Raw genomic sequence first — 14,439 nt, forward strand, 5'->3', positions numbered from 1 at the left:
TTCCTGCAACTGTAAACACCAAGTGTAGATAATAAAATATAGGGAATTTTTAATGAGTGCTTTTCCAAGAAAATTATACTGGAATGTCATAAAAAAAAAATTTAAGTTACATTTTTAAACGAATGGCTTTATATAGCACTACGTGCTAAGGTCCATGTACTTTTGCATATATTAGTTTTTCTTTTTTAACCCAAAAAATGAGTTTCTTCTTTATTTGTTTTAACACTTATGAATAGAATTAGCAGACACAAATTAATCTGTTGACCATTTCATTTTCGGTTTAAAAAGGAATGAAGAGAAAGGTGGAAATGGCTCGATCTTTCTGTTTTTGTTCATTCTTTAAAAATTAAGTTTCCGGCTGGAATATTTGATACACACTTGTGGGTGGCATCGAAAAGCCCCTTTCATCAGATTGGTCAACCTGACCGTCTTCTGTACTGCCTTAATCAATCCTCAGGGGTAGACTGAGGATGTCGCTGGCCCAAACCACCACTCACTGTAAACTGTGCATTCAATATAACTTACTTTAAGTAATTGCTGGGCACATAACTGGTGTTGTTGCGAGGTGTCTCTAATGGACAATGCGTGAGAGATTGCAAGCCACATCACTTGGCTATATGCTGACTGGGAGTTGGTCTATTATACTGTATATTATTTTTTATATTCAATAACATTGTATGAATGGGGGCCTGGGTAGCTCAGCAAGTATTGCCGTTGACTACGACCCCCGGAGTCGCAAGTTAAAATCCAGGGTGTGCTGAGTGACTCCAGCCGGGTCTCCTAAACAACTAAATTGGCCTGGTTGCGAGGGAGGATTGAGTCACATGGGGTTACCTCCTCGTGGTCACTATTAGTGGTTCTCGCTCTCAATAGGGCACATGGTAAGTTAAGCATGGATCACAGAGGGTAGCATGAGCCTCCACATGCTGGGAGTCTCCGTGATGTCATGCACAATGAGCCATGTGATAAGATGCACGGATTGACTGTCTCAGAAGCAGAGGCAACTGAGACTTGTCCTGCACCACCTGGATTGAGGTGAGTAACCGTGCCACCTTGAGAAACTACTAAATAGTGGGAATTGGGCATTCCAAATTGGGGAGAAAAGGAGATCAAAATAAATAAATAAATAACATTGTATGATTTAGTAGTGCCTGTAGTGCCATGTTCCATTGATTATTCCATTCTACAAAAGCCCCATGAGTTTATATGATCTGCCCACAATATTTTATTTTTGACATTTAAGAATACATTTACTAAATGTTCATCCAGGCTGAGGCGAATTACGTCGGCAGCACACTTTATCAGCAATCTAATGTTGCACTTATGGAGATTGCGTGACCAGATCCCAATAACAGGGACAGTCTGATTTTACATGCCGTGTCCCATGTCCCGACGGATTTACAATTGTCGCCTTGTGTCCGAATAATCTTAGCTATTAGAATTTTATGTCCACTCCAAACCATGTTCATGATGCCAAAAACATTCATTTAGCATACACTTTTATCCAAAGCGACGGAACTCTTTTTTATATTACATTTGTCAATGGGACATGAATACACAGGTACTGCAAAATCATACAATGTTATTAAATAATAATATGTAATAGACCAACTCCCAATCAGCATATAGCCAAGTGATGTGGCTTGCGATCTCTAACGTGTCGTCCATTAGAGGCACCACGCGACAACACCAGTTATGTGCCCAGCAACAAGTTTCTACTACATATGGCACACAGTTTACAGTGAGTGGTGGTGCAGGACAATATCTGATTAACATTTAGACAAATGTTTATGATAACATTTAGATAGATCCCAACTCTAATCCTGGTTGATAGGATTAATGCAGTAGCATACAGAAGATGGGTCAGGTTGACCAATCAGACGAAAGGGACGTTTCAGTGCACGCTGTGGGCATAGGTGGGATTTTTTGCTCTATCTGTTGGTGCATGCGTGCAAACTGTGGGTGTATTTTATGTTACTGAGCACAATTTACAATTTTCATGAAAAATAAGCCATTGCGCTAAGATCTTGTAGAAGCACATGGAATCTCGGCGCAAATGCTAAAATCAGTTCCTGCATTTGCAATTTGTTTTGTATAGCACCTTTCCAAAGCTCAAGAACGCTGTACAGATATGAAACAATAATTAAACAGAGAAACATGTAACAAAATGGTGAAAAACCAATGAACAATGGGAGAGAAGAAAAGGATATTTCAAGCAGGTAAAACACTGGCAAGCAGGATGAGAGCCAGTAGTCCCAGAGGGGCAACACATACATCGCAATCAGGAGCACCACAGGCGACAATACAGTGCAGGGGACGCATTGATATGCCATATACACTAAAAACATTTTTATGAATGTGCTGTTTTAATTTCATGAAATTGAATATTGTGACCAAGCCCATTAGTGTTTTATTTTCTCCGAACCCCCTTGCAGCTAGACTTAACTAATGCTTGCCTTAAAATATCAGAACTTCACGGCCATGCCCACTGACTTTGCCCATATAGCATATCACATAGCGCTGCTCTTAAAGCGTAGCGCTCTTAAAATAGGGCCCTTAAAGTCCCACTTAAAAAAATCTATTTGGTTGATTGCTGATATGGAGTCTCCACTGAAGGTGTCCCCATTGTCCCCACCGGCCTGTAAAATAAAAGTTATGGAGGTCAAACTCCATAGGACAGAGAAACATAGATAAGATGAAACATAAGCCCTCCTTATGAGAACTGCAGGTACTTGTGAGATGTGTTGATGGTTCAGCATCTATGTTTGCATGAATTTTGCAACCTTCAGTGAAAACTCAATGCATCGCTTGTCTTACCTGTTCATCTAACACATTTTGTTGCACCTACCCTTATTATGAGAATCAACAGAGTTTACAATTATAGTATATATGGCTGTCTTCTGGCTTGTCAGCTTTTTAGGTATATTTTTATCTCATAATATTTGGTCTGTTATAGTGTCATTACTAATATGAAAATAAGAGATATAGTAATTAAACAGTAGGGTGAAGCTAATGTGGTTATGTAAAATTGAATCCAGTTTGGGTGTTGTTTAATAGAGCATTTGTTTGTTGCTTTCTCTGGCTTCCTTGTGTTAGCTGGGACTAAATGTTGTTTTTATGGGTCTGTCATTGGTAATGGTCAGACTTGATTTCAGAGTCTTGAATATAGATAGCACTGTTTGCCTGTGGCACAATGGGATAAAGTGTTTTTGTTTGTTCACTGTCCTGTATCAATTTAATTTAATGTCAAGCATTGAGATCTTGGATGGTTAACTGATTAGGAACTCTGCTATGCACATCTTACAGCACGTAAAGGACTCAAAATTAAATCAACCCAATTAGCTTATTTTTCACTTTGTGCCCTTTTAGGTACATAATGAGTTTATCCTACCTGGGGAGAGGGAGGGATTCATTCACCGCATGAGGGACATCATTCGTCGGGCAGAGGCCCTAATGAGGAGAGAGCCTTTGGAGCCGCTCAGTCCAGGAGACACCCCTCAACTGCCCTACCTGAGTGGAACCGGATCACTGTCCACCTCACAGGTGTATATTCACTGTTCTCAAACAATACAACAAATAACAAAGTTATAGCAATACAAATATAATTGATCTCTGTTTCCAAAAGCATCTCCAAACAAATAAAACATCATTTGTTTTATGTATAATGATTGTACATAATAATACTTGTACATAAAAACTAATTACACATGCAAACACAACAATGACAAAAGGGTTGCATAGTATGCAGGCATGATTTTAGTAATGAGATTTCACAGAATGAGTGCCTTTTGACTCTGCATCAAGTCTTTGTCATTTTCTTGGCTCCATCTCCTGGTGGCCATATGTAACAATGTGCTTCGTGTGGATTATCTAATGATTTATGCGATCGATTACCTTGTGTGTGGGCCCGTTTGAAAGATTATCACCTTCTCTAAGGTATGTGATGTGATATTTTATGTTCTGTTTATTTTTCTTCACGTTATAAGCGAAAACACGGAATATAAACAATACTTGTTCACATGAAACAAAAATGTTAAAGAAATGTATTTAGATATTACTCGCTATATTTTGAGTAAAACAAATAGTCTGGTTGTATTCTGCTCTTTGAGAGTATGACATATGGCTATTTGATGAGTTTTCTGTTTTTAATGATTGCAATAACATTTACAGTGTTTTTTTCTTTCTTTTTCTTTTATAAATGATCAAAACGGAACACTTCTGATTTGTCTGCAAATTTCAAAGCACTTGTTCAGCTTTGGTCATAAAGCCTGCACTGGAAAGTAGAACTTCTAAGCTTTCAAACGATACCTGTTTTGTGGTGGTCAAAAATGATTTTTTTTATGTTTTGACCATTTTTTTTCTCACTTACCCACCATCCGAGCTTAATGATCTTAATAATCTCACGTCAAGATCTGACATGTTTCAAGTTAGGATCTAAAAGAATAATATAGGGTGTTTCTAAAATATGTCCTCTGAATCTTATTGAGGTTTTGGTGACTCACATTGCTGGTTTTAGTCCTACCTTATTAGTAGATCTTTTATGATATCTAATTCAAGTCAGCTAACCACCAGGTTAAAAATCAATTGTTTACTATGAGATTGTAGATACTGTCTGTAGATACTGATTCCTGTCTTTTATCTTTGTCTTAGATTTATTCTTAACATTGTGACTCTGGTAGATTGTAAAGTTAATGGCAGTATGTGTTCTGTTTTTCCCCACAGCCCAATCTCCACACACAGGGACTCGCTCGCACACACTCCTCCTCCTCGTTGCCAGGTAACAAGCATACTCAGGCACATAAACACACATGCAAATAAACACCAATCATATAATACTTGTGTAAATTCTTCACCATGGATGATAAGTCCAAATGTTAAGTGCTGTTTGAAATGGTACAGAATTAAATTTTATTGGTTAAAAAATATATATATATATATATTTTTATAGACCATTAGGATTTAAATTTTTTAATTTTATTTTCTTTGGATTTCTTGCATTAACGTAATGAGAATTAGAGGGTAAAATGTGCTTAATTGTCATGAAAATAATGTCACAATTAAACAAATCTTCTGAACTGTCCTAAAAATAGGCTTCATTTTCTTTATGGAAATTGTTTTATTTAGTGTTTTGGTTTTGTTTTTTTGATCAGGAAGTGTTTTTGTAAGCTTCACCTTCAAAAACATGTATTGTTTGGGTTACTAAAAAATAAAAGTATTTTTTAGTGACTTCATACAAAGTCTTGAATTTGACTATAAATGTATTTGTGTGTTTATCATATAGATTACACTGCTGCCAGTATAGGTCATCTGACAGGGGGTTCCTCTCCTACACTCAGTGCAGACTTTTACGTCGACCCTGATGCTGTTCCACAGGTTCGCCCCCTGCGCTCACAATCCTTTCACACCACAGGTACTGTAATTCATTTCTCTTTCAACCTCAGATATCACAAAACACTTTCAGATCAGTATTTCTGCCCATCTAGTCATTTGTCCATTTTAGCACATGGACAAGTCTTTTCTAGTCAGAATTATTGTTTTAGTTCGACTGAAAACCAACTTTTAAAGTGCATAAAGTAAATGTACTGTTACATCCGCTAACAGTGTCAAAGCAAATCAGCTTTGGTCTCTTCAGGCAATGAAAGCTATGTTCTGTCACATCAGCACAGTATGCACCCTTATGGGACGTTCAGTGTTTAAGTAGCATCATAATGAACATTCTTTCTTTCTCTCTCTTTTATCCGGTTTAATTTGCTGATGTCATTGACCCGAGAGCATTTTTCTCCTGTCTATTTATCTTTGTATGCTCTCCATTAGGAGTAAGAATCCTGGAGCAAACTTGGTTTACGTATCTCACTGTACACTTCCACAAGCACCGCGATTGGTTTTCTAAGCACCCATCCCTATGGAGACCAGTCTTTGCCACCAGTGACATTGTTGACGCGTTTAGGATTTGCGTTTGACACCCGCTGATTCAAATTGGTATAAAAAGTATATTTCATTACCTGAGAGAAAACTACTAGACGCATTGCACAGCTTGTGTACACCATATAAAAGCTATATTTAAAGATAAACAGACACTGATTTCTTTTCTTTAAAAAAAACACACACAGTGACAAATCAATTTTGCTACCATGGCTGCACAGGAAGTAGAAGAGTGGCACAGGAAGTTTGATAAGAGCTCAAAATGTTGTGTTTATGGAGCCTTTTCAAATGTTCTCATGTCACAGATTTGTTAAGCCTGACATTGACTGGTCAATGAAGTACTTAGCATCCATATTTCGTACTTGTGTACGTACAGTGAGGAGACTACCAATGGGAGTGAAGAGCTCACACGATCTGCCTCCTATTCCTGCTGGAAAATCCAGCTGAAACCAGCCTAAGGGGTTGTAAAGACAGAACGTGCTAAAAAAATTAGATGCAGCGTAACAAATAGAACAGAGGGGACAGGGTTGCAACGGTATGAGATTTTCACGGTATGATAACCGTCTCAGAAAATATCACGGTTTCACGGTATTACACAATTACTATTATTAGTGAAAACAGAAGGGTTATTTTTTTTTATTAATTTATTTTTGAGCAAACATTTTATTATAATTTAAACTTGAAACCATTTATTTTATTGAAGTATGTGTTACACTTTTAAGAATGATGTGGCATCCACTCTTGGTACATATGTGTAAAAAAAAGTCTCCCTTTTGAAAATAAATAAATAGAAAAAATAAGAAAGTTAACAGAATTATAATAAACAGAATTATAAACATGATAAAAAAATATCATGTAACTATAACATGTTATATAAATAAAGCATGTCAGTTTACATGTTAGCATAGCATGTTAAATTAACTACTAAATGAAAAATAACATCAGCTGTGTGAGCTTTTGAAGTAATGTCCTATAATTCTTAACAGTTAACATATACTGCAGGTGCACGACAGCACTGCCAGACCTGCCATAGATTAAACATAACCTGTATTTAATGTATCCTGGGTTGCATTTCCTTTTATGTTGCTTAGTTCATGGTTTTCCAGTACAAGGACATGCATCAAGTGACATTATTTTTGTTGTTGATGTCAAAATCTACATGAAGTTGTCTCTCCCCTTTTAAAAATTGAAGAACATATTTACTTATATGAGCCCATTATTATCCCGTTTGTTACCTAATATTACATATTTATACACATATTACACAGAAGGAAAGGCTCCTCATTACCATGGTTAGGTCAGTGTGCTAGTCTTAAATAATAGTAATAATAATAATAAATTAATGTATTTATGAAAAATAAATACTAGCTGAAACACATCTTGAAACTTTACCTGTTTACATGCTAAGAGTCATGATGCGGGTGTCCTCGATGGATTAATTTTCAGCACACAACTGCATGAATATGATAAATGATTACTGCAAGAGTTAGATTAACATACAGGTGTGAAGGGACTTCAGCGTTTGTAAATTGCACAAATAAAAAATACATATTACATATTTGTCTCTGGCTTGCTTTTGCTCGCATGTCAGTGATGCCAAGATCTACTTTTATATTTAATTTAATCACTGAGAAGGTTTACCTGCAAAATTAGTAGAACCAAACAACAAGCAGCCTCAAGAATGGACACAGAGTAGCCGTATAACACTTTTCTTTCAGCAGAATATTGCACTACAGATCGCTAAGTTTGTTCAAAGGGGAAAGCGAGATGTGCATGGTTGCCAGATTGCACAAAATAAGTATAACATTAGGCAGAATATTTCCAATTTGCGCAAGTATAAATCTCAAACTGGGGGTGTTTCGTCTCTTAACTGGTAACCTTGAGCATGTTATACGCTTGTGGAGACGTGTTAGGTCCCAATGCAAGTTAACTGAAATATTCAATGAAAAATAAAAACGCTTTTACGATAAATGAGCCTAATCCAGCCTGCGGGCCGTATGTTGCCCATGTCTGCTTTAGCTGTTTGCGAGATTATCATTAAATCTACATCGGCAGTCCTAAATTGTCTATACCTTGGGCGGCCGCCGAAATATCTTCAATGGGAGAACCATGGCATTGCTCTTTCCCTGCTGTCCGCGACCCAGTCCGAATAGACCAGTTGAGAAACACTGGTATGATAACCGTCAATTTTCAAACCGTGGTATACCGTGAAACCGGTAAACCGCTACAACCCTTGTCTTGACACATGCTTATAACAGCTGAAGTTGGTCCCTGTTTGCACAGGTCAACTGTCGAGAGTGTGCTAGGATTAGTCAGTCGATGTAGTTGAGTATGCGAATGCCCACTTCCCTTAACGAGGCAAGATCTGCCTCTGCGACTTTCGTGAAGACACGAGGGGACAGGGACAGACCGAAGGGGAGGACCTTGTACTATACACCTGGCCATCAAAAGCAAACTGTAGAATGGGTCTGTGACAGGGTAATATTGAGACGTGAAAGTATGCATCCTTCAGGTGTACCTTGATGCCGGACGCATGTCAGAATACGTTTCTGCATCAGCATCTTGAACAGGAGTCTGTGTAAAAGTTCCGGTTCAGAACTCGCAGGTCCAAGATTGGCAGCAACCCACCACCTTTCTTGGTACGATGAAGTTGAGGCTGTAGAACCCCTTTTCCATCTCGGCTGCTGGGACAAGCTCTATCGCACCCTTGCGCAGAAGGGTTGCGATTTCCACATGCAGGGTAGAGTCATTTTCACCCTGCACCAAGGTGAAGCGGATTCCGCTGAAGCGGGGCATGTGCCTGGCGAACTGATTCATGTAGCCAGCCACTGCGACGGGTTGGAAAGCGTAAGCCATGCCTCGAAGCTCCGGGCAAGGGGCACTAAGGGGACGATCACGTGTGACGTACCTGAAGGTGAGGCCTCGTGATGCATGGAGCAGGTGATGTCACGTCGGGGAGCGTTGCTTCGTCCCGAGGTGGTTGTGCCGAGGAGAAGCTTGAAGCACTTACCTTGCTCTGCGTACTTGGCCCGGGGCGGGTAGGTAACTGAGGAGGAGGTTCTGCAGAGATGACATCTAGACTCATCACCACCTGCCGGCCTGAGGTGCGAGTGTGGTGCAGTTGGGCATGTGAAGGCAGAAGGTCCACTTTCATGGGGGCCCGAAAAAATTCCCTTTGAATGGCATCTAAAGATGATTTGCTTGTCTTTGCTGGCTGACAGGTGGCCAAAACCACTCCAAAAGACCAGTCAAAAGATCAGCCTTGACCAGGATGAGAGACCAGCTAAGACCTTTGTCTTGTCCAAAATAGTGGACCATCTTGGAACAGCAACAAACCAGCTTCAGGTGCTGTTTTTGGAACATGGTTGTTGGTCAACAAGCTAATGGCCAGCTTAGACAAGCAAATGGCCACCTTAGACCAACTATAAAGCTGGTCTCCCAGCCTGACCAACTTACAAGCACCCCTAACCACTCTTAAACCAATCAAAAAACTAGCAAACCAGCTTAGACTGATTTAAGATGTTTTTAAGCAGGGTTTGAACATGGTAACTGGTTTCTAGCTGTTGGAAGCTATTCATTAGCTTTTCCAAGCTGGTAGGCCATACTGAACCAGGATTAGGGTGTCAAGTTGGTTATTGGAACATGCTGACTGTTCAACCAGCAAATGAAATGCTGGCCCAGCTTTAGACCAACTTAGATGAGCTTAGACCAGCTTAGACTAACTAAAAACCAGTCACCATTTTACAAAACACAGCTACCAGCTGTGTAGGAATGCCTATTAGCAACCAACAGTACATCTACTTGACTACAGCGATTTAATGGTTGCAATGCATATGTATTTAGCTTAACACAGTGTTTCTCTCCCTTTCTTTCTCCTTTCCTTCAGGTTCCTCACAGACCTACCAGTCGGCTGCCCCCAAATACACACAATACTCCCACCCTGATGTTCTACCACATCTCCTACCAAACCAGATGTCTGCCATGCCCCCTCAGTTCGCACATTACATTCATGGTGGCCACTACCCCTATCCCTACTCCATGGATCAAGCCAACCTCAAGAACTCCCTCAATCCAAGTCCTCTCACACATGTCCCCAGCAACCCAAACTTCTCCTCCTCTTCATCCTCCTCCTCTGTTGTTTCTCCAGTTCAGCAGTGTGTCGAAATGGCTTCTCAGACAGAAAGCAACACTTTTCCCCTTCCAGTTGAAGTTCAACCTGGCCAGCAAGCTGCAGGCATGTGGCCACCTCCTTCTCAGCAGCCCTTAATTTCTCTGGCCAATGCTATTTCTCTGGCTATGAACTTTGCACAGTCCTTTATACCAGCTGGATCCATGCCGAACCACATACCTCAAGGTTTCCACCCCCAAATGGCCCCTCAACCAGGTTATGGGTCTATGTATGTGCCCCAGCAAGCAGGTATGGCCAATCCTGATGCTCCATACCAACAGGAGGTGCTTGCAGGGCAATATATAGATATGTACCAGTATTCTGATGCCCTTACGCAGATTCTAACACCAATTCCCAGACCCCAGGAGGTCAGCCAAACAACAGGTCCAACCGGGCATGTTCTCCCGCCAGGGGAGATGAAAACAAGCATGAATTCTCTCAGTTCAGACATGGCCGCTGGGACTAAACAGCCCATTCCCACAAACACCTCTTTTTCTCTGGGCTCCCAAAGTAGCCCACTGTTGGACCGACGATGTAGCCCCACAGGGCAACTTGGAGAGCGGGCAGACAGCTCAGCGTCGAGCTCCTACACGCCATCCAGCACCAGCTCACCAGCTTCCTCCACATCCCCTAGTCCGCAAAACACAGTGAGTGCTTAGAACAATACACAACTCTTTATCTGAAAGGAATAGTTTACCCAAAAAGAAAATTCTGTCATCATTTACTAACCCTCGGGTTGTTTCAAACTTTTATGTCTTTATCCTGTGGAACACAAAATTAGATGTTAGGCAGAATGTTTATTGTAATTTATTTTCACTTTTATTACATAGAAAAAAGATTAATTGTAAGTGAATGGTGACTGAGGCTCACATTCTGCCTAGAATCTCCTGTTGTGTTACACGTAAGAAACAAAATCATACCCTTGAAAGCCTTTTAAAGCTCAACCTGTTCATCTAAAGATGATTACAGTTTTAACACAAAGTAATTCTGTGAATATAAATCTTATAGTATATTGAAAGTAGTGGTCGAGCAATATGTATTTTTCAATGGCCGATATTGTTGCCGGTATTACAAGGACAGGATGGTTTAAATCTATAAATATTTGAAAAAAGTCAAATATGCATTATCCATTCACAAGTTTGGTGGCAGATTTATTTTCTGACTCAATGGCCAATACAATAAAAACAAATTGGCCAAATGTCTGCCAATTTATCATCCTGACTAAGCCATCTATCACTAACTACTGCAGATCAGTAGGAACATATCGTTCACCTAAGGAATAAGTAGGCTATCTTAGTCCAACCTCTTCTGAGCATGTTCTAAATATTTGATTGACACTGGATCACTGAGTGGAACATGGGTGTTTTCTGTCACTACATGTCTCAAAGCAACTCTAGAAGTATGTCTGGGGTTGACACTTTTATCGTTTTCAACTTGTTTTAAAGGTGTCCTCACCCAATCCAAGATCCTACCCCAGTCTTACAATGTCTCTTGCAGTGACTGAGACAGCCAGTACAGCCAAATCCAGACTCTCACCTATATCTGAAGGTGAGCTATAGGCCTATCTCTCTCCATCTCTAAAATACACACAGCCATTAACATGTTCACACCCCATGTCCTCTTATACACAAATACACGGAAACACACCCAAGTACGAGTATTTTCACACACAATCACGCCAGTTATTCCATGTAAACAGACACTAATGTACACACACCGTACACTGAACTCCTAACCTAATCATCTTTTTACTGTCTTACATGATTTACAACCTCTATATATAATCATTCTACCATCACTGGTAAATTATATACTGGGGAATCGTATATCTGTTTATGATAGAATGCTGATTGTAAAAGTGTAATATTTGTAACAGTATTCTTCTGTCCCTTCAAATCAGTTGCCAGAAATTCAAAGATATAAAGAGAAACTCTGAAAAGCCAAGAGTTGAATAGAAATACACAGCTGCCATCTACTGACTGAAAGAGCTCACTGCAAACACATTTTTCTGGCAAGATTAATCGTTTTGTTTAATTTAACATCAAATGGCATTCACAACCCATTTTAATTCTGTATGTGACATATTCACAAGTGAAACAGGATTTTTAATGAGAAAAGAAAATGTAGGGTTGGACTTGAGTTGATTATATTCAATTGGGAATTGAATATAATTGGAAATAAAATTTGAAAAAGAATTGATTCTATCCATTGGATAACCATGCCAAAAAGTCATGCCATTTTAGTTTATGCCTTAACATTTCCACTGTCCTCATATTCTAAACCTTTCTCCTGTCTCCTTGTATACAGAGAAAAAGTCTATTGTCACTGTGGGAAGATTCCAAGTCAGTCCGAGCAAAGACATTCCCATTTCCATTCCTAGCCCAACCCCCAGCATCACACCCACTCCTACCCCGACATCCACGCCCACCCAAACCTGCCCAATAATGCTTCCCCCAGCCACACCCTCTGCACACAACAGCCAATCAGAGAGCATCACAGATGTGCATGCGGAATCTGAAAGCAGCCCCAGCTCTCTGATTGAACCACTTACCAAACCACCTAGCGAGACTTTGCCTAACTCAGACAGCACTCCCATGTGGATTGGAGAAAATAAAGTGACAGACAGTAAGTTTGTAGAACCAGAGGAGGGGCGTGGAGGTGAAGAGGAGGAGGAGTCTGAAATGAGGCGGAGAAGGATAAGTGTGAGTTTGCTGGACGGTACAGTAGGGAGTCCTCAGTTCAATCGAAATCAGTCGTGGATGAGCTACACTCGCAGCATGTCATACGCTAGCAGCGACGAGACAGAAAGCGAAGATGAGGACATGTATGAGGAACTACAGGAGCTCCGAGAGAGGTGAGACTTTATTATGGTTAATGGCTTGTTTGGACCTGTGCTGCCTATGTCACTATTTCAGTTTACAGATTACTGTACAGATAATGTAATTCAGGATGGTAAACCACATATTCAGTTTTAAGGGGTAGAAGTGTAACAGATTAAGAGCTGGACTAATGCAGTCGACCACTAATTTTAATATTTTGGGGTGCATCCCCCTCAATGTCTAAGGTGATTACTGTAAATTATTGAACATTTTATGGAGAGGTTTGTCAAATTCTAGCAGTCTGTCTGACCATAAACCTTGGTATGCAGTTAACCACTAAGTCTAGTTACAGACTTCTATTCAAAGTTTTCCATTATTAATTTGAATCCTAAACTGTTTTTGTGTCTAACATGTCCTAACATGCATCTTTTCATGGATTGCTGAATGAGCTCATCTAAGGATTCGATTTCATGACCAGCATTGTTTCAGAGTGATTCTGGACTATGACTTTTCATTTTGCATTCATGTGCATTTTTTCACTAAGGAAACGTTTTCTTAAATATTAATGGTTAGAAATTTGGCAAATGATTTTTATTTCATGTAACCTAATTTTATCAATTCTTGTGTTCACTGGGACATGAACCCATGACCTTAGTGTCGTTAGCACTAGTTCCTCCAGTTACAAGAACGCCACATCTTTCAAAAGAAGGTGGACTTCATATACATTTAATTCAGTTCAGTTCAATTTTATTCTATTTCTATAGTGATTTTTCATATACATGTAATTCCAAAGGAGCTTTTCAATGAATAGTACTTTACAAACCCCAAGTGAGTAAGCCAAAGGCATCAGTGGGAAGGAAAACCTCCCTAATATCCTGTTCCTCACCAACTTTCTCCTCCTTTCTCAGACATTTGTCAGAGGTTCAGGCTCTACAGGCCTCTCAGAAGCAAGAGATCGAGGAGCTCTATGAGCGGATAGGTAAAGTTCCTCCTCCCGGAATAGTGTCCCCAGCGGCCATGTTGTCCAGTCGTCAACGGCGTCTGTCTAAGAGTGGAGGTTACCCCACTTCTCGGCGAAACAGCCTGCAGAGACTGGATATACTGCCTTCTACAGGTATCACATTAGACATTCGATTCAGACTGATTGTATTCTTGTGTTAAAAAAGCTTAACATAGCACAACAAATGGACAGAAATCAAGGGGTCTCGAGACACGTTTGTAAAAGTTGCATTTATTTAAACTTGACATGGCATCAGAAAAACGTAACACTCCTGCACGAGATGCTGATGGACTCAAAAATGCATTCGATCTGAACAAAGTAGCCAGCAGAATCTGGATTTACTGCCTGCTACATGTACCAACTTGAGACATCCAAGGTCAGATGATTTTCAAGAGTATTTATTGATGCCCTTTTTACTCCTTTAAGCTCCTTCAAATCACATTTTATCTTCAGCAAAGGAATTTTAAAATCCAGCAAATCAACTTTAATCTCCAGAAAATCACCATAATAGCTAATGTCTTTCCAGGGGG

General features: G+C 39.9%; 1 protein-coding gene across 1 annotated transcript in view; it reads left to right on the forward strand.

Moving 5' to 3' along the window:
- LOC127652249 (serine/threonine-protein kinase WNK4-like) overlaps nucleotides 1-14,439 on the forward strand; it is a 92,835-nt gene that overhangs the window by 73,013 nt on the left and 5,383 nt on the right. The window contains exons 12-18 of the mRNA XM_052138383.1: nucleotides 3,370-3,543; nucleotides 4,723-4,777; nucleotides 5,282-5,410; nucleotides 9,809-10,737; nucleotides 11,536-11,638; nucleotides 12,398-12,944; nucleotides 13,818-14,023. Of these exons, the coding sequence (XP_051994343.1) occupies nucleotides 3,370-3,543; nucleotides 4,723-4,777; nucleotides 5,282-5,410; nucleotides 9,809-10,737; nucleotides 11,536-11,638; nucleotides 12,398-12,944; nucleotides 13,818-14,023 (2,143 nt within the window). The remainder of the gene's footprint in view (nucleotides 1-3,369; nucleotides 3,544-4,722; nucleotides 4,778-5,281; nucleotides 5,411-9,808; nucleotides 10,738-11,535; nucleotides 11,639-12,397; nucleotides 12,945-13,817; nucleotides 14,024-14,439) is intronic.

The sequence above is a fragment of the Xyrauchen texanus genome, chromosome 12 (genome assembly GCF_025860055.1).
Source record: "Xyrauchen texanus isolate HMW12.3.18 chromosome 12, RBS_HiC_50CHRs, whole genome shotgun sequence".
In the NCBI taxonomy this organism is placed as follows: domain Eukaryota; kingdom Metazoa; phylum Chordata; class Actinopteri; order Cypriniformes; family Catostomidae; genus Xyrauchen; species Xyrauchen texanus.